The sequence below is a fragment of the Saccostrea cucullata genome, unplaced genomic scaffold, assembly GCF_032062105.1.
Source record: "Saccostrea cucullata isolate Sc308-1 unplaced genomic scaffold, CSIRO_AGI_Scuc_v1 ctg5085, whole genome shotgun sequence".
NCBI classification, from domain to species: Eukaryota; Metazoa; Mollusca; class Bivalvia; order Ostreida; family Ostreidae; genus Saccostrea; species Saccostrea cuccullata.
Genome location: NW_026930508.1, coordinates 21,311 through 41,770, shown reverse-complemented (window position 1 = coordinate 41,770; position 20,460 = coordinate 21,311). Strand labels below are relative to the sequence as shown.

General features: G+C 35.2%; 1 protein-coding gene and 1 non-coding gene across 2 annotated transcripts; both read left to right on the top strand.

Annotated features, from left to right (window-relative positions):
* The first annotated feature begins 1,917 nt into the window (after positions 1–1,917).
* On the top strand, positions 1,918–1,991 carry Trnas-aga (transfer RNA serine (anticodon AGA)). Its single transcript has one exon. It is a non-coding gene; the product is annotated as a tRNA-Ser (tRNA).
* A 1,147-nt stretch (positions 1,992–3,138) lies between these two features.
* LOC134228848 (transmembrane protein 132D-like) lies at positions 3,139–18,905 on the top strand. The gene is made up of 9 exons (XM_062710543.1): positions 3,139–3,362; positions 5,056–5,872; positions 6,135–6,284; positions 8,011–8,203; positions 15,477–15,620; positions 15,798–16,006; positions 16,290–16,587; positions 16,822–17,010; positions 17,197–18,905. Exons 1-9 carry the CDS (start codon positions 3,314–3,316, stop codon positions 18,346–18,348), a joined length of 3,201 nt encoding a protein of 1,066 aa, XP_062566527.1. The 5' UTR covers positions 3,139–3,313; the 3' UTR covers positions 18,349–18,905.
* The last annotated feature ends 1,555 nt before the right edge of the window (positions 18,906–20,460 follow it).

Below are 20,460 nucleotides of genomic sequence, written 5' to 3'. Positions count from 1 at the left end.
TGAAAATGGGCTTTACAATTTTTTGTTGGTTAGCCCCCCCCCCCCTTTTAATTAGCTCACCCCCACCCTCACCCCACTTTTTATTTGCTTCCGACACCCATGCATATTTAGACTTTTTTACATCGATAAATCCATTGGATGAGCAAATGCACTAAAATTTCTAGTTTAAAATATATTTTATTCATTGAATTCGGTTGAACAGCAGCTAGGCATGATGCTAAAATTTCTATCAATTTTTTAAAAATATTTATTTATTTATGTTGCTTTGAAGACGGCCTGAAATAAAAATGATCACTGTTTCAGCTTTGAATATCCTGTTCTTTTCTTGCATGAATGCTTTGAATTGTGAAAGTACTTTTTTTGACATCTTAAATATGTTAGCGGCCGATTTGATGCTTTGCATCAATTAACTTGTTCCATTTTTTATTTAGATAGTGAATAAATATGTTTGGTGTGGAAAAACCATTAAACCGGTTTTTCGTTTCTGATTTTTTCTAAAATTAATCTACTTTACTAATTTCCGGTCTCAGAAGTGCACGGATTCAGGTAGCAGACGACTTTGGAAATGTTGCACGATGTTGGACAAAGTGTAAGAATCGCAAATTAGATACCTATATATAACTGTATCTGTATTTCAGTCACCTTTAAAAGAGACTTAAAAACCTTAAGGCTTTACTAGACGGTAAAAAGATCACATTTGTACTGTACATTCCAGATACAGATGCCAGTGGGCCAACTGTACATGTATAGAAATATTTATACCGGTATTTTCTCCATCATCGTTTTAAAACCCATATCTTTTTGTTTCTTTTTAACTCTAAACCTACCATTTTGACTCTTAGATCTAGGGTGTTGTAAGCTCAAATGAAAGGGCAAATGCCACTGATGTATACAGTTTGGTTTGGGATCTTGTCAGAGCTTGCCGTTCATCTACAGTACTGTAGTTGTCAGATCAATTTTTCAAATGACATACGGGCACCTGGCGTACGTAAAGATTTCATTTTCGATAAAAAATAATGCTTAAAAAAAAAGATGGGAGTTCCTTTTTCTATTATGACAGTATAAATTTTACACTAGTTACGTATTTTTAATGAAAAATGCTTATTTGAAATTATTTTAAAAGTAAACAATGATCAGTCCCTTGATAACACCCCCCTTTGGCCTTTCAACAGAAAATTGTACCGTTAAAATATCGAATTCTTAAAAACTGTAAAGAAAGTGCAAATATCAGTGACACGTAGCATCGTTTTTGAAAGTGGGGGGGGGGGAACCAAAAAAAATTATTTTACTGACCTGTTTAAGTTGACAAGCAAAAAAAAAAACAAACAGGGAGACTGCTCAAACTCCAAAATCCTATTTCGTGTGTGTGTGTGTGTGGTGGGGGGGGGGGGGGGGTAGTTGCCAAATTTTAAAAAGAAAATTTAATTTTGGGAAAAAAAAGGGGGGCAGGCCAACTTTTTGCGAGGCCAACTTCTTTTTTACTTCCAATTTTTTTTGCATACAATACTACATTTCCTTCATATCACTATACTGTGGTAAGAAATGGGGGGGGGACCAACCTTTCAATGAACATTTTCAATAGTAAAGGTAATGTTGGGAAAAAAGTGGGGGGGGGGGGGAGGCCAACTTCTTTTTTACTTCCAATTTTTTTGCATACAATACTACATTTTCTTCATATCACTATACTGTGGTAAGAAGTGGGGGGGGGGGAGGGGGCAACCAACCTTTCAATGAACATTTTCAACAGTAAAGGTAATGCTGGGAAAAAAGAGGGGGCCCCCCACCCCTGTTGCTACGTCCCTGGATATATTCCACAGAATGAAGAAATTTCGGTCAACATTACTTTTCCAAAAAAGCAGTACCATACATTCCATGTACATAATTAATTGTAGGAAATTAGGCTGGACTGAGGACATCGGCCTGGATAGCTCAGTGGTTAGAGCACCTGACTAGAAATACAGGGGTCCCGGGTTCGATTCCCGGTCCAGCCATATGTTTTCAATATATATGTATTTATGAATTTTCAATGTATGTTTACTCATTCCTCCTTTCCATACTACAGATGGTGCCGTGGCCTACCTTGTTCAGGCAATGTATAATTACTAATGTTAAGTCCTGACAAGGTGAACTTGAGTTGTGTCTTCGGGGTCGAAGACTATTTAAGGAAGGGGGAATGTAGGAAATTAGGCTGGACTGAGGACATCGGCCTGGATAGCTCAGTGGTTAGAGCACCTGACTAGAAATACAGAGGTCCCGGGTTCGATTCCCGGTCCAGCCATATGTTTTCAATATATATGTATTTATGAATTTTCAATGTATGTTTACTCATTCCTCCTTTCCATACTACATAATAATTATAGCTCATGTCATCTAGCCTACTAGAAGACTCTTTTCTCAGAACAGATTTTAAAATCAGCATTTAATAACAGACCAATACAGTCTGATTAAAATATGATCCTTTGTTCAAAGGATCAGATTTTAGTCATATTGTATATCAATATTGTTTTATTTCAACCTCCATGTAGCTGTTCGAAAAATTTGGTTATCTTTATTTGGCGTTTAGAGTTACAGAATGCGTTCATCGTTAAAACAACTGTGTAAAATGATCCTACGGACCCGGTAGTGAGGGCCTGTCCTGAAAATAGTTAGATTATTCTAAATAGTTTTCAGAGTAAGCAATGACAATCTGATTAAATTAGATGTAAGATCCACCCGCACACTCGCTATACCAGTGGAGTAGTGCGAGCGGATCTAAACCATGCTAAACATAGAATTTCAATAGGATGAAAGCAATAATGACTAACTCTATTTTTTTTTATTTCCGGAAAATTCTTGATATTAGCTTGAAGATACGCACCACCCATTTCCTTTTATTGTTCGTAAAATAACTGTCATAAATATTTTTCGCTTGATAAAAATGTTTAGATCCTCCCCTGGCATTGAGTAAAATATTTATTAATGGCGGAAGAATATCAAAAGAGATAATATAGTGCATGTTACTTGATGATTACATCTAATGAAAATAAAAATTTAGGTAATTTTATGTGAATCAAAATACGTTTTACTAATCTTATCGTTCTATTATGAGTACTTTTTGAAAAACAGCTTTACAGAACTTTATTATTACACGAACTACTTTTCTATAGAAGGTAATTTCAGTGAAAATGGAGGAATAGGCACCAAAATGATGGATACTTTTTGGCAGACTGCGAAAGCAACAGGCTAAAAAATGGGGGATCCGCTTCGGAAATATGGAATATTCCGTTGTTGTATGAACTGATGTAGGGCGAAAATTCTATGCCTTGGGAAGATAATGGCTTGGATTTACATTCACATCTCTGTAATATATGTGTTGTGTTCTGGTAAGATCTTATTTATCAAAATAAATGTTAATTTACATCTAAAATCGTCATCAAATACACATTTACATGTAAAATTTTTCATCTTGTCACATTATTTATTGCTTGGACTAGTTGGAGATCAGATTTATCGCATTCTAAAAGACAGGACATATAAAATCCCTTTGATCTTTTTACATACATTGATGTATACAAGGTTTTGCAGTGTTGTTGGCGGATCTTATATCAGTTCATGTTCTTCTCAATGTAGTTCATCTTATTGCAGATCATCATTACCTAATGCACCAATTAGAATTTAGAAATTTAAATTAAACATTAGTTGACAGGGCCCTAGAGTGGGTGATATTTCACTTTTTACATCACACAGTATGTAAAGAAAATGCAAGTCACCTGGGAGGGTATTGAAGCAGAATGTATTACAGTCGCATGCCTGTAGTGTTTATTTGATAGCCAAATAGAAACTTCAAAGCTCTTTATTTAGGGTTTTGTAAATTCTTTCTACAAGCCGGTACTTTGAAATGGATAACCTAGTATTTTATATAGAAGTTGGTATTGATCAATATTTTGATGTATAACTTTTTTCCGCTTTTCCAACTTCAAGCATTGATCAATCGGTCAGCATGTGTAATTTCCCTTTAACTACTGATTTCATTCAGTATCAAAAACAATTTTAAAAGGCACACTGTTTACTTTTGTAATGAGGAGAAAATGCAGTAGCACAAAACTTGTTTTCTGAAGAAGAAAATGATATATTGATCTATTAGAAGTATTTACATTTCATTTACATTTCTGGCTATTACCCTGTATGTATAATTCATCGATTATACCAAGATAATTTCCTGATTTCCCACTGCAGTTTCAAGTTACTTATGTGCTGTAAAAATTGCAAGAAAACCTCAACCCTCCTCCTATTAATAACTCATTCAATATCGTTAACATGATTAAGACCATTAATATCATACATATAAAAAGTTATATACTTGATTAAATTTGTATAAAGAGAATGCCTTTTAATGAATAACTGTAATCAATATTTCAATATTTGCCAAAGTTTAACATTATTTTCCCCAAATAACAAATAATGAATTCCCCCCCCCCCCCCCCCCCAAAAAAAAACAACTGTGCAGTGAATGAAAAAATTGTTATCTTTGAGAAAAGTTCAGTAATAAAGTTTAACATTGATTATTTACTTCAAAAGAAATATCATTATTAATATACTGATATTTTAAAGATTTAAAATGACAATTTGCATGTTTGAAATTTATTAAAAATTCCATGTTTTTGTTAGTTCATTGATATGAAGAGTATAGACTTGTTGGGAAAAGAAATCAATTGAATTCTTTAATGCATAATTTTATTTTATAATTCTGATAAAACTGAAAATTTCAGCAAATACTGACATGCAGAAAAATACTTTGAAGATGTATGTAGATGTTTTCATTCTTAATTATAATTAAGGATATATTCCATGAAAACAAAGGGGGAGGGGGGGGGGGTCATCATATTTGGATACATTGGTTAAAATACTTGCATAGCTATGAGATAGCTGAGATTTTCAGGCTATAAGTTTAATTTTTTTATGCCTGTGCCAGTCTGCCAGATATGAATACAGACAGGTCATGGTATAAATAAAGAACTTATTGAATGTTCTTGAACAAGATCTAGAGATTTGAATACATCTTCTGTTTATTTTCAGGACTTTCCTTAGGTTTAGAAATTTACTTCAGTGATCCAAATGATGGATATTTCTTGAAACCAATATATCATAAAAAACAGTCGTGGGATCCTTTGACTCGGAAGGAGGATTTTGTAGTCACGAGGCCCTCTGAGGGTTATGTGTTAGGAGTAAGGAGTGGTCCTTATGAAAAGGAGCAAGTGATTCCTCAGGATATATCCAGCATCTACCCAAACCTTGACCATGTGGACAAACCGATACATCATGGCACTGTGTTTGGGATGGATGTTTCAGCAAAAGTGGTCACAAACAGCCTTTCTCCAAAATATCCCCGACTTCAAGTTCTGATTTATGCCAGTCCTCACATAAACAGCAGGAAGTGGGACCGCCCCGCCAAAGAAACAGATCCCTCTAAGCTGGCTGTTGATGGGCTCTGTGGCCACGTGTTTGTCCAACATGACAAGGAGGAACTGTCCTCCATCTGTGTTCTCGGAACAGGGGACAGTGCTTGTGTCAATGGTATTATGTTTCCCACATCATGGTGGCATGAAAACTCTACAGTGCAAGTGTACTATGCATTTTCTCAGAAGGGAGAAAACCAGGAGTGTGCCAGTGCATCAAACTCTATCGTGCCAGGAAGGTTGTTTGAGAAACCTGTCATAAGCAGTAGGCGGTTTCTAGCAGACATTGTGTTGTCTAAAGATGTGAAAGGTTTTTACAGGGAGAGAGAGGAGGATATATTGATTGATGTTCCAACCAATGCATTTGATCCAGGCACAGTTTTTGAAGTCCCAGTGAAATTTGATGCAGGGTCTGACATGAGAAATCTTGTAATGAGGTAAAATACACTTTCAGACATTTGTTGTAAAATTATTAAGTATAAAAAAATCATTCTGTACATGTTGTTTTATGCTGTATGTTAGCTGGATACATGCAGGTAAATTTGGATTCTATTTCTACTCTTGCGAATACATACGGAAATTGCAATATTGTATAATTGAAAGGATAGGTAAATGACATTGAATTCCATAGAGGTTTCATTGTCAATATTGGAAGGTGTCATTCAATAATTTAATGATCTGTTAAATTTTATTATGCAGTGCTCGAGTGAGACAGGGACTAATGATTATTGGAGCAGAGGCAGATCAGAATAGTCCATGGCAAGTTCATGTGGACATAGATGAAAATGAAAAGGCAGCCACTGTAACAGCTTATCTCAAAGATCCACTGAACTATAGAGTTTCTAATGTGTAAGAAAACATAATATATTAAGAAATACAAGAAGTTTCAAACATTGAACATGTTGAAGTATACATGTATTCCCAAATGAAGTACCAGTATCTCTGAGTGGATATCCTACAATTTTTAAAAACCATACTTCTCCTACAGTTTTGGTCTGATTTTAATACATAATATGTATAACTTGGCACAGAAGTAGATTTCACTAAGATACATAATTCCATGATTATTTTTTTTTTATTTTGTTGAATCATACATGTTAACTCTACCGATTTAGGTGGGAATCTACCGCTTTTTCACTCCATCTCCCGCCTACCGATTCAATTAAGAAATCTACCGCTTTTCTACAAAGTTGCGTCTAAAGTATTTTTGGTTCGCTTGGGTATCCATTTTTGAAGCCACTTTCATAAAATCTCGTTAGATCTCGCGTGATTTGACTTGGAAGCACACAAACGCTTTTTTAGTATCAATGTGTACATAGATTTCAAGCACGAATTTGACAACAACAACAGCACAAGATTACCAGTGATTACATTGGTTACGATAAATTTAGTCAACATCACTGCCATAAAAAAGGAGATACAGCTTTTAAGACTTAGATGAAAACATTTGACATCGTCTACAAAAGCACAGGAGCTCACAATGTTATCAATAAAGTCAATAGAAATCACTCGATTGACCAAGCCATGTGGCACATCTCTACTTTCGTTTTCGATCATCGCGGGAAATCTGATTTATATAACGAAAGATAGGAACTTGTTTTAGATCTAGTTTAAACCATGTCATCATTTGTTTTGTTTAACAACTGATTGAACATTCAGAATTATTGCTTCTAGGATATATCAGCAAAGATCACTCTTCAAAAGGCTAAGTTAAACAGCCAATCCAAGCAAAATGATGAGCATGAAAAATATTTGAATTTGTACAATTTATGTCAAACTTAAGGTGTTTCTGTCTTCTTCTTTAAAGTGCAGTTGATATTTAAGATTAATTATTGTAGGTTTCATTTAAGGCTACACATTCATGTATATTACATGAAATATATCGATGATCCAAGCGTAAAACAACGCGCGCGCAATGCTACCGCTTTTGAGGTCTGATTCTCCCTATTTTTCATCACAATAGGTTAACATGTATGCTTGAATGGTATTGTCAAAGTTACTAAAAATATAGACAATTCAATAAAACACATTTAGAATGCTACTCCTCCTACAGTTGTCATATGGTCTGATTTGAATGTATCTTGGCACACAGGTAGATAATACTAAGATAAAAATAATTACTTATTTTTGATTTTGATGAGTGATGTTGCCAAAGTTACTTAAAATATGCATTTCAAATTCAGTAAGCTACTCCCTACAGTTTTGGTCTGATTTCAATATTACTTGGCATATGAGAAGATTACACCAAAAAACATAATTTTACTTAACATATTTCCATTTTGATGATAGGTGATGCAATAATGCAATAGTTGCTATGAATAGAAATTTCTGTGAAACACTTTCAAAACACTACTCATCCTACAGTTTTCTGATTTCAAGCACTTCTGCAAATGTTGTGAATTGTCCAGAACACAAATTCATCAATATTTAGTTGCTAATGCAGTTGACCAACGTTCACCCTTAAGTTCTTGCCACCAATTATAGAAAAAAAGCACAGTTGTGCCTTCTGCAACCTCCCCCAAAAAGATAATTTTTTACTGAATTTATTATTCATGATTATAGTTTTTTTTTACAGAGTTCAGGATGTGTTTGCTTGGAGGTTACAAGTGGAGCCGTCAGTTAGGAATATAGAGGCGGGAAGGGTGGTTTGGAGCATCAAATATGAGAAAGATAGTAGAGGAGAGAGGTACCTTCCCTCAGAGAGCCAAGTGATATCAAAGATTAACCTCAGGGACAAAGAGAATGCAAGGCTGGTCACTGTTCTAAAGGTACACTCAAATGTTAATAAAACTAATCTATACTGAAGATGAGTAAATTCTTCATTTTATGGCCTATATTTTGTTACAGTAATCATTATACAGTTAAAGTATATCACTGAGGGAGTCAGCAAGATTCCAGTTCCCCAAGAGTAAGTCTATTTCCCGAGGCGCTTGCGCTGAGGGAAATAGGCTTTCTCGAGGGGAACTGGAATCTTGCTGACTCCCTCAGTGATATACTTTAACTGTTTTATTATACCGATACAAACAAGACATTTGAAAAAGTTATATTCAATACTGTATTCTGTAACAATGTTTAATTCCAACAGAAATAAAAAAAAAATAACAACAAAACAGAATACAGACATGAATAGAATTCCATTTTATCAATAAATCAGTTCATTGTCCGAGTTTTTACCTAGTAAAATGGAAAGTAACATTACGCAAATCTTGAGATCGCCATTTCTGTTGTCATTTGCTACCAGTAAACTGGTTCTTTCTGATTGATATGGGACCAGTTGACTCGCGATGCATTTCGATTCATTAATGAATATTCATAAGTTTATTCGGAACATTTCTAAGTTTGTCGTAAGTTGAAAGAAAATGCTGAGTGTTCCGAATAGGTGTGTATCAGTTCATCAAAAAAACGTACTTTTTTTGCAGGGAATCAGTCTGTTTTGCAGGTAATTGGTTTATTCACGGTGATTTTCAGGAAATCAGCAAAATCAGGGCTCTCACACCACTTTTTGGGACTGGGGCCAGGGCCATTCAAATTGGGAAAATTATCGTCATTTGGGAAAAGTTGGATGACCAACATTCATTAAAAAAATTCTCAAATTTTGCTTTTCTAGCATTTTGTCATCAATTTACCTCTAGTATTGAATAAACAGTTAAACAGAACAAACATGGTTACGTAGGCAATTTATGAAAGTACATCAGCTTTTTCATAACTATCTTTGAGTGTTGATATTACGGTTATATGTCTTTCTGAGTGACAGTCGCTTGTCACATAGTCCCGAATTTCCTCGATTAGATGATCATCGTTGCTTACCAATGCAGCGCGAGACTGAACATGCTGAATCTTGGACATGTTTCTAGGTGCAGCTTACTAATGTTTAAATGAAATGTCTATATTTTTGAAAACTGAAAATGACGTTTTTTGTCGATTTTCATGACAAGATACTCTGCAATCATAGTTATACATTTCTGTAATAACACTAACCTGGTTCCCCGAACCAGTTTACGGCTGCACTTGGCGCGAAGTAATTAATAGTCATACATAGAACTAGTTTGTTTCACTTTCATTTACAATTGTTTTGGGTTTATTTTGCAATCAAGTTTCATGGAATTTTATTTTTTAATTAATATTTTGCTATGGAAATTGGGAAATTTACACCTTTCTTTTGGGAAAAAAGGTAGCTTTTTAGCTCACCTCAACGAAGTTGGGGGGAGCTTATGTGATACCCTCGGCGTCGGCGTCCCGGGTTAAGGTTAAGTTTTTTGGAGCAGTTTTCTTTTTAAGTACTTCTATGCCCTATATTGATTAGACATGCATGGAAGATGTTTCTAATGTGTTTCATTGTACCAGTCAAAGTTTCAGATGCTGCAATTTCAGCAAAGGAATGACCAGGTTAATGTTTTTGGTGCAGGTTAACATTTTTGGTGCAGTCTTTGGTGTAGGTCTCATTTCCGAGTAACTATAAGCCCTGTGTTGACAAAACTTACATGGATGGTACATCTTAGGATGCATACTACCAGACTTGCTTCGGATGCTGAATCTGACCTACTTTTTCCGGTTGAGTGAACAGGTTAAAGTTTTTGGTGCAGGTTTCATTTCGAAGATACTATGAGCCCTATAATGACCAAACTTGCATGGATGGTACATCTTAGGATGCATTCTACTAGACTTGCTTCGGATGCTGAATCTGACCTACATTTTCTGGTTGAGTGAACAGGTTAAAGTTTTTGGTGCAGGTTTCATTTCCAAGTTTCTATGAGACATATAATGACCAAACTTGCATGGATGGTACATCTTAGGATGCATACTACCAGTCTTGCTTCGGATGCTGAATCTGACCTACATTTTCCGGTTGAGTGAACAGGTTAAAGTTTTTAGTACAGGTTTTATTTCCAAGTTACTATGAGACATATAATGACCAAACTTGCATGGATGGTACATCTTAGGATGCATATTACAAGACTTGCTTCGGATGCTAAATCTGACCTACATTTTCCGGTTGAGTGAACAGGTTAAAGTTTTTAGTACAGGTTTTATTTCCAAGTTACTATGAGACATATAATGACCAAACTTGCATGGATGGTACATCTTAGGATGCATATTACAAGACTTGCTTCGGATGCTAAATCTGACCTACATTTTCCGGTTGAGTGAACAGGTTAAAATTTTTGGTGCAGGTTTCATTTCCAAGGTACTATAAACCCTATAATGGCTAAACTTGCCTGGATGGTACATCTTTGGATGCATACTACCAGACTTGCTTCAGATGCTGAATCTGACCTACATTTTCTGGTTGAGTGAACAGGTTAAAGTTTTTGGTGCAGGTTTCATTTCCAAGTTTCTATGAGACATATAATGACCAAACTTGCATGGATGGTACATCTTAGGATGCATACTACCAGTCTTGCTTCGGATGCTGAATCTGACCTACATTTTCCGGTTGAGTGAACAGGTTAAAGTTTTTAGTACAGGTTTTATTTCCAAGTTACTATGAGACATATAATGACCAAACTTGCATGGATGGTACATCTTAGGATGCATATTACAAGACTTGCTTCGGATGCTAAATCTGACCTACATTTTCCGGTTGAGTGAACAGGTTAAAATTTTTGGTGCAGGTTTCATTTCCAAGGTACTATAAACCCTATAATGGCTAAACTTGCCTGGATGGTACATCTTTGGATGCATACTACCAGACTTGCTTCAGATGCTGAATCTGACCTACATTTTCTGGATGAGTAAACAGGCTAAAGTTTATGGTGCAGGATTCATTTCCAAGTAACTTTGAGCCCTATAATGACCAAACTTGCTTGGATGGTACATCTAAGGGTGCATTCTACTAGGCTGGCTTCAGAAGCTGAATCTGACCTACATTTTCCGGATTAGTGAAAAGGTTAGTTTTTTATACAGGGATTCATTTCCAAGTAACTTTGAGCTCTATGTTGAACAGACTTGCATGGATGATACATCTTAGGATGCACACTAATGGACTTGCTTCAGATGCTGAATTCGACATACATTTTCCAGGTAATAGATCTCGTAAAAGTTATGGGTGCAGGTCTATCACCAAGAAACTATAAGGCTTATATAAACCAAAATTGCACAAATGATGCATCAAGGGATGAAAACTCTCAATCTTGCTTCAGATGCTGGATTTTAATTACATTTTCATGATGAAGAACTAGTTTTAAGTTTTTATATAGGTCTATTCCAAATTATCAAAATTGCATAAATTTTGCATTTTTGGATGTACACTTTTTGTTGGTTAATTATGTGACTTAATTTGCCTTACTTAAAGACAACATTCGTTGAGGTGAGCTCTGTAATCTGTGATTACCTATGTTTTGCATTGGGAACGGGGCCGAATATCGGCCCCAGATTAAGAGAATCTAGAGCCCTGAAAATATATCGATTTATTAGCTCACCTCAACGAAGTTGGGGGGGAGCTTATGTGATACCCTCGGCGTCGGCGTCCCAGGTTAAGGTTAAGTTTTTTGGAGCAGTTTTCTTTTTGATTACTTCTGTGTCCTATATTGATTAGACATGCATGGAAGATGGTTTTAGTGTGTTTTATTGTACCAGACAAAGTTTCAGATGCTGCAATTTCAGCAAAGGAATTACCACGTTAATGTTTTTGGAGCAGGTTAACATTTTTGGTGCAGTTTTTGGTGTGGGTTTCATTTCCAAGTAACTATAAGCCCTATGTTGACCAAACTTGCATGGATGATACATCTAAGGATGCATACTACCGGGCTTGCTTCGGATGCTGAATCTGACCTACATTTTCCGGTTGAGTGAACAGGTTAAAGTTTTTGGTGTAGGTTTCATTTCCAATTAACTATAAGCCCTATGTTGACCAAACTTGCATGGATGATACATCTAAGGATGCATACTACCGGGCTTGCTTCGGATGCTGAATCTGACCTACATTTTCCGGTTGAGTGAACAGGTTAAAGTTTTTGGTGCAGGTTTCATTTCCAAGTAACTATAAGCCCTATGTTGACCAAACTTGCATGGATGATACATCTAAGGATGCATACTACCGGGCTTGTTTCGGATGCTGAATCTGACCTACATTTTCCGGTTGAGTGAACAGGTTAAAGTTTTTGGTGCAGGTTTCATTTCCAAGTAACTATAAGCCCTATGTTGACCAAACTTGCATGGATGATACATCTAAGGATGCATACTACCGGGCTTGCTTCGGATGCTGAATCTGACCTACATTTTCCAGTTGAATGAACAGGTTAAAGTTTTTGGTGCAGGTTTCATTTGCAAGTAACTATAAGCCCTATGTTGACCAAACTTGCATGGATGATACATCTAAGGATGCATACTACCGGGCTTGCTTCGGATGCTGAATCTGACCTACATTTTCCAGTTGAGCGAACAGGTTAATGTTTTTGGTGCAGGTTTCATTTCCAAGTAACTTTAAGCCCTATGTTGACCAAACTTGCATGGATGATACATCTAAGGATGCACACTACCAGGCTTGCTTCGGATGCTGAATCTGACCTACATTTTCCGGTTGAGTGAACAGGTTAAAGTTTTTGGTGTAGGTTTCATTTCCAAGTAACTATAAGCCCTATGTTGACCAAACTTGCATGGATGATACATCTAAGGATGCATACTACCGGGCTTGCTTTGGATGCTGAATCTGACCTACATTTTCCGGTAGAGTGAACAGGTTAAAGTTTTTGGTGCAGGTTTCATTTCCAAGTAACTATAAGCCCTATGTTGACCAAACTTGCATGGATGATACATCTAAGGATGCATACTACCGGGCTTGCTTAGGATGCTGAATCTGACCTACATTTTCCGGTTGAGTGAACAGGTTAAAGTTTTTGGTGCAGATTTCATTTCCAAGTAACTGTAAGCCCTATGTTGACCAAACTTGCATGGATGATACATCTAAGGATGCATACTACCGGGCTTGCTTCGGATGCTGAATCTGACCTACATTTTCCAGTTGAATGAACAGGTTAAAGTTTTTGGTGCAGGTTTCATTTCAAAGTAACTATAAGCCCTATGTTGACCAAACTTGCATGGATGATACATCTAAGGATGCATACTACCGGGCTTGCTTCGGATGCTGAATCTGACCTACATTTTCCAGTTGAGCGAACGGGTTAATGTTTTTGGTGCAGGTTTCATTTGCAAGTAACTTTAAGCCCTATTTTGACCAAACTTGCATGGATGATACATGTAAGGATGCACACTACCAGGCTTGCTTCGGATGCTGAATCTGACCTACATTTTCCGGTTGAGTGAATAGTTAAAAGTTTTTGGTGCAGGTTTCATTTCCAAGGAACTATGAGTTCTTTAATGACCAATCTTGCATAGATGATACATCTAAGGATGCATACTTCCAGGCTTGCTTCGGATGCTGAATCTGACCTACTTTTTGTGGATGAGTGAAAATGTTAGTTTTGATGCATGTTTCATTTCCAATAAACTATGAGCCCTATAATGAGCAAACTTGCATGGATGATACATCTAAGGATGCACACTAATGGACTTGCTTCGGATGCTGAATTGGACATACATTTTTCAGATAATAGACAAGGTAAAAGTTATGGTTGCAGGTCTATTACCAAAAACTATAAGGCTTATATAACATTGTATAAACCAAACTTGCACAAATGCTGCATCAAGAGATGAAAACTCTCAAATTTGCTTCAGATGCTGGATTTTCATTACATTTTCATGAAGAAGAAGTAGTTTAAATTTTTTATGTAGGTCTATTTCAAAGTATCAGATCAAAATTGCTTTTAAAAATATTTTCATTTTTGGAATGTATACTTTTTGTTGGTTAATTGTGTGACTTTGCCTTACTTAAAGACAACATTCGTTGAGGTGAGCTCTGTAATCTCTGATTACCTATGTTTTTGATATAGTGAAAAATCAGTAGAGGTATAATAAATACATTTAAACACAGGACACTGTAATATTTTTACCCGAAAAAGTATTGTCATAAGCACATTTTTAGCTCTACTGGTCAGAGACCAGAAGAGCTTATGCGATAGTAATGCGTCCGCCGTCCGTCCGTCTCTCTGTCTGTCTGTCTGTCTGTAAACAATTTTTCAAAATGCTACTCCTCCTACAGTTTTGGTCTGATTTCAATATAACTTGGCACACAAGTAGACTACACTAAGATACATAATTCTGTATATCGGTTTTTGATTTCGATGAACGGTGTTGCCGTGGTTACTAAAAATAGAAATTTCTGTGAAATTCTTTCAAAATGCTACTCCTCCTACAGTTTTAGTCTGATTTCAATATAACTTGGCACACAAGTAGACTACATTAAGATACACAATTCTGTGAATCGGTTTTTGATTATGATAAACGGTGTTGCCGTGGTTACCAAAAATAGAAATTTCTGTGAAATTCTTTCAAAATGCTACTCCTTCTACAGTTTTAGTCTGATTTCAATATAACTTGGCACACAAGTAGACTACAATAAGATACATAATTCTATGTATCAGTTTTTGATTTCGATGATTGGTGTTGCTGTGGTTACTAAAAATAAAAATTTCTGTGAAATTCTTTCAAAATGCTACTCCTTCTACAGTTTTAGTCTGATTTCAATATAACTTGGCACACAAGTAGACTACAATAAGATACATAATTCTGTATATCAGTTTTTGATTTCGATGAAAGGTGTTGCCGTGGTTACTAAAAATAGACATTTCTTTGAAATTCTTTCAAAATGCTACTCCAAATACAATTTTAGTCTGATTATAATATAAATGTGGCATGCAAGTAGACTGCACTAAGAACATAAAGAGACTTAATCAAGGATCATTATTCTATTTATTGCTGTTGAAAAGTTTCAATTTCCAACTGCTTAAGTACTTTTCTCTTCCTTTGCTATAAGTTCAAACCAGTAGAGCTTCAGTCTCGACAGAGACTTCTGGTTCTTAAAATACGTTTAGAAAACAAATTTTGATTGTTGTATATTTTGGAAAACTTATATTGATCTTGCAATGTTTGAGGTGTTTTATTCTAATACCGAAATAAGAACAATTGTCAACAATTTTTTTCCAGGTGGATGAAATTTTGAATTTTGCAATGTTAACGGGTAAAACACAGAGCTATCCACTACATGTGTATCTAGTGAGAGACTCCGATTCCCTATTCAATGCAGTGGGACATGCTGCTTGTCACTCAAAGCAGACTGATGTGTTAAAGGTTTGTTATGTACAGCAATACCTTTTCATTTATATTTACTGATATCAACACCATAGTTTTCTTAAAAACGTCAATAAATAAAAAAGTAGATGATTTTATCAAGTATTTTTTTCAAACTTGGAATATTTTCTTCTCAATGCAAATATTTATTTTTAAAGGAATAATTGTTTCTTTTAGGTGGCTCCGGACTGTTCGTACATCTATGTCAATGGGTCCGAAAGTCGAGGCTCACACAATGTAACCATTATAACCAAATCAGGCCAGCACACTGCCTTTACCAATGTTAAGGTCTGGATTCCTATGAACCCTCTAGATATTCAAGTTTCTGACAGTAAACTCAGCAGAATTCGTTCCTGGAAAGTTGGCTCAGTCAGAAGCAAAAGGAGGTAATATTTCCAAGTCTAAAAATACTTATTTTGAATGTTCATTATATTGTTGTTCTTTACCTGAAAGTGTTTCATAAACTTGAATTAAAATTCTTTACAAATCTTTTCCTTTTGTTTGGACTTCACTCATTCCAGTTGAGTTTCTTGTCACTGTCTTTTTACTTGTTTTTATGTTTAGGTTTTTTACTCTCCTCGCAAATTTAAAAAGTTTTATTGACTGAAGTCAAACAAAGCTTTATATATCAGGTGCTTCATTTGATATTAATATTTTGAATTTTATCAGATCAAGACAGAAGCGAGTTGTAGATCTAGGGATGCTTACTCACCCCAGTGTCATCCTCAGTAAGAAATACAAACAGTATGGCAAGAGCTGTCAGCTACGTCTTCAGCAGGCCTTGGTTGATGTGTACGCCAAGTTCTACATAGCTACACCAGCAGGCTATGATTACTTTGTCAACAGACAAGCTGCCCTGAAAATTACAGACCTGATGGAGAATCAGTTACGAGTAGCTGACCCAAGAATTGTCAACTTGGAGAATAAGGTCCTTCAGGGTCAGAGTCCAGGCTTAACTGAAATCCAGGTAAGGTTCAGTAAAGAAAGTTTTTGTGAAGTGAATATTTCAAAAGATATTTCAAGCAGATTATACGATTGAATAATTTTTAGAAAAACTTGTTAGCAAATATAAGATCATTTGGAAAGATTGATTTGTTCTGAAAACATTCCAGTACTTATGAGCAAAGTTGAGGAAATGGAAAGATCAATGAAAAACTTGTGGCAATGATGTAGTTTAAGTTGGTCACTTATCTTTTAAAAGGTAACATCAGCCAATGGAAGAGTACTAGCAGCTCGAGTTGTTCGGGTTGGTAATGACAAAGTCGAGATAGAAAGACTTATTGTCAACCTGGTGACAGGAATCACTCTAGATGTGTATCCCTCAAAAGAGATCCCCGGGGCCTGGTCAGCTAGAGGCCACATCTACAGCAAATTCCAAACCCAGTGGCAGGTAGGTTGTCTGATAAAAATACAAGCCTTTTCAAAATGTTTTGATCAGAGCAAGGTTAAGGGGTTTTCTTTGTCAGTCAGTATATCTGGCAAATATATCCTTGAAAATATTGTTGAGTTATCATCTTCATATTCAATGAGATAGCCATAAAAAGTTGCTATTTTCATTATTAATTTTTTTTTTCAGAGTGGAATATTGGACATACATATTGAATTCAGTGATGGAACAAGATTCCCATTGGATAAAGTATCAGATACTGACTACTATCTAGAAGTGGTAAACAGAAACCATTTCCTAATAAAAGTTATTGGAAATTTTGTCAGTAACCTGTCTAAAATTAAAATATATGCTGTTTCGGAGGGCAGAGCAGAATCCATCAAAGTATCTTTAAAACAAGGGGAAAGCTGTCCCAAGAAAAAGATACCAACCCTTTCGTCTGGATATGTAATAACAGAGGCTGATTTCTCCGAAGCTAACCAGGTTCAGAGTGACCGTTTGATCAGTGATGGTCACTTTGGGGACAACAGGGCCAGTGACAGGTATGACAATTTCTACGCACCACGCAAACCTAAAGATCTAGATAAACTTGTCAAACATCAAGGCAGTCACAAAGATCATGATGAAAAGAGCAAGAAAGTATCTAATACAAATCCCAATTCACAAACTGTTGTGGTTTTAAATGAACTGGAAAAAGACCTTGCCAAAAATAATCCACAGATTCAGGACTTGTCTAACGTGAACTCTCCAACAAGAAAGGAACCTTTACAGAGTCCCGACAAATCTAAGTTATCTCCCTTAGAGATTGGGATGTATGTACTTATTGCTGTATTCTGCGTTGGTATTTCTGTGTTTCTCATCAACTGCATAGTGTTTATGGTGAGACACAAAAAGAAGAGGAAAATCCACAAGAGAAATCACAAGGAACCTGTCTACCAGGCTAAGGACTGGGTATGGATCGGTAGAGCCACCTTAGAACGCAGCTCTGTAAAGACCGAGTGTTCGCAGTCTCTGATGCCTGCAGAGGATTTCAATGGAAACCATACCAACCATTTACGTTCTACTTCCAGTCAGAGCAGATCTTCTTCAAGCCGCGGAAACAGTGCCAACAGCAGTAATCGTAACAGCTTTGTATCTACAATCAAAGGATCTGAGTGCAGCATTCGTATCACTGCTAACCCTTTGTCAGAAGATGCCAACAGTAATGGTCATCGTAACAGTGACACGGCCAGCCAGTCTTCTAACTCTGTCCCTGACAGTAAGTGGGATTATGAGGCTATGGGATTGACTTTTGATCAGTTGGCTGATTATTTTGACAATCTTAAGGAGTCCTCAGCTTAGTGATTTATGTGTTAGATAATGTACATACCTGTAATAACTGTTTATTTATGACGTGTACGTTTACATATGTGATATTCATTTTATTTAAAAGAACCCCAACTTACATTGGCATTGATATGATTTTATATCACTTCTTATATCAGTTTATTGTTTCTATTGATTTATTCTTGTTTATCATGTTTATATATACATTTATATTGAATTGTTTATATGTCAATATTTTTTCCCACCTGCTATATATCTTTTAGTTTGTCTTATTGTTTTAGAGGTTGTTACCGATTTTCAAAGTTAATGTAAAACAGAGGCATTTTTTTAATGTTATATTTTCAATATTTGATATTTTTCTTGCAATATGCTTGCCATTGTAGTCACTTAATTTGTCCCAAGAATAGTCTTGGTCCCTAAAGTTTGATAAAGGTGTCCAGTTTGTGGACAAATGTTTCTAATATTTAAAGCATAAAAGGTGTCACTGTAGAAGATACAGTCAAACTCATTTTGTACAAAAACAGATATGGCAGGGAAGTTTTTTTTGGATTCTCTGCAAAATTGACTCTTAACAATTTAAAAATATACATAATTATATAGTTTGATACAAAGAGGTTTAAACTCAGAGTTAAGAGATTTATGAATATATGAAACTAATTTTGTGTCCCTTTTTATACCAAATTTTAAAGGTTTTAAGAAAATATTGAACCAAATTTAGTTTTCATAAATTTGAACCAAATTTAGTTTTCATAATTTATTTATGAAAGAAAGTCTGTAAATTGAGTTATTTCATTTTTCTTTTCATTGTACATGTATTAAATGCTACCTGTAAAAAGATGTATAAAATAATGTCCTTATGAAAGCATAGTTTGGTATTTACAATCAAGGAGATAAAAGCATGGGATGGGATAAAAGCATTTTTGTAAATTTCAAATTTTAATTTGAGATTTTGTTTAAAAATGGTTGAGGTATACCAGAGCTTAGACTGCTCTAGAGATAAATAAAATAACTTTGTTGAAAGAATGCATCCAGAATTCAGAAACATCAAAGCTGAATTACCAAAGAAGGTTATGAAGGTTAGAGATGGCAATAGTCTTATTTGCATGTAAATGTCACTACAAATTTCCAACTTCCACAATTTATGACTTTTTTTTTTTTTATAAATGTTGAATTAGTATTGCAGGGGTAGACCTTTTATTTATTCAAGTCATGTATTTCAACTATAGCAATGTATTGTGTTCAGCTAGAATCTCTGTTATAGGAATGACATTTGATGTCCTGTGTTTATTTTAGATAGTTGTAGTAGTTTTAGCAGATTGGCTTAAATCAGATGGTGCATTTCCCCCTATGTATGAATATATATACATAGAGTAATAAACTTTGGAATTTATTGAAGGAATTGTAAAAATCTTTGCTTTTAATCATCATTTTTGATACACTTGATTGTTACTTTTGAAAAGTATTAATTCATGTTAATGGTACAGCAGATTAATTTAAATATTATGTCTTCTGCCACATTGTTGCAGGACAGAGTTAAGATAAATAATGCATTTTTTGGTCATTCAAACTTGTTTTTGATGAAACAGTTTCATTGGGTCAGTTTTTATGAATTTTCTTTTTTGGTGCTAGCATTTATGTTAAAGCTTGAATCTCAGTTATTCATTTTGAAGCTATTGGACATATTCATAACTAAAACAGCATTGAAAGTGATAAACTAAATTTGAAATAGCTAAAAATTAATTCTGTACTATGAAAATGTTCTGTCATCTGTGATAAAATTAACTTTTGTTCAGCAAGCTTGCTTTAAAAACGGATATTTAATGTTGTGAAAATCACCAAAGCTTTATATAAATGTTCAATAATCTGACATTTTTGTCAAGTACATTGTATGTCATGTGTGATTTTCTTCTAAGAAATGTAGATTTGGTTGTTAATTTCCCTTAATGTGAATTATTTTAAAATTAAATTATTACAGAAATTTACTGGTATTTCTCATAACTTTTGATGATGAAGTTCTGTTATTAGAAATTTTATGTCATTATCTGAAATCAGATGGGGATGGGTGATCTGGTCTCTTGCCTACTAGTATTTACAGCTTATGTAAAAGAATGGAAAGCTGTTCTTCAG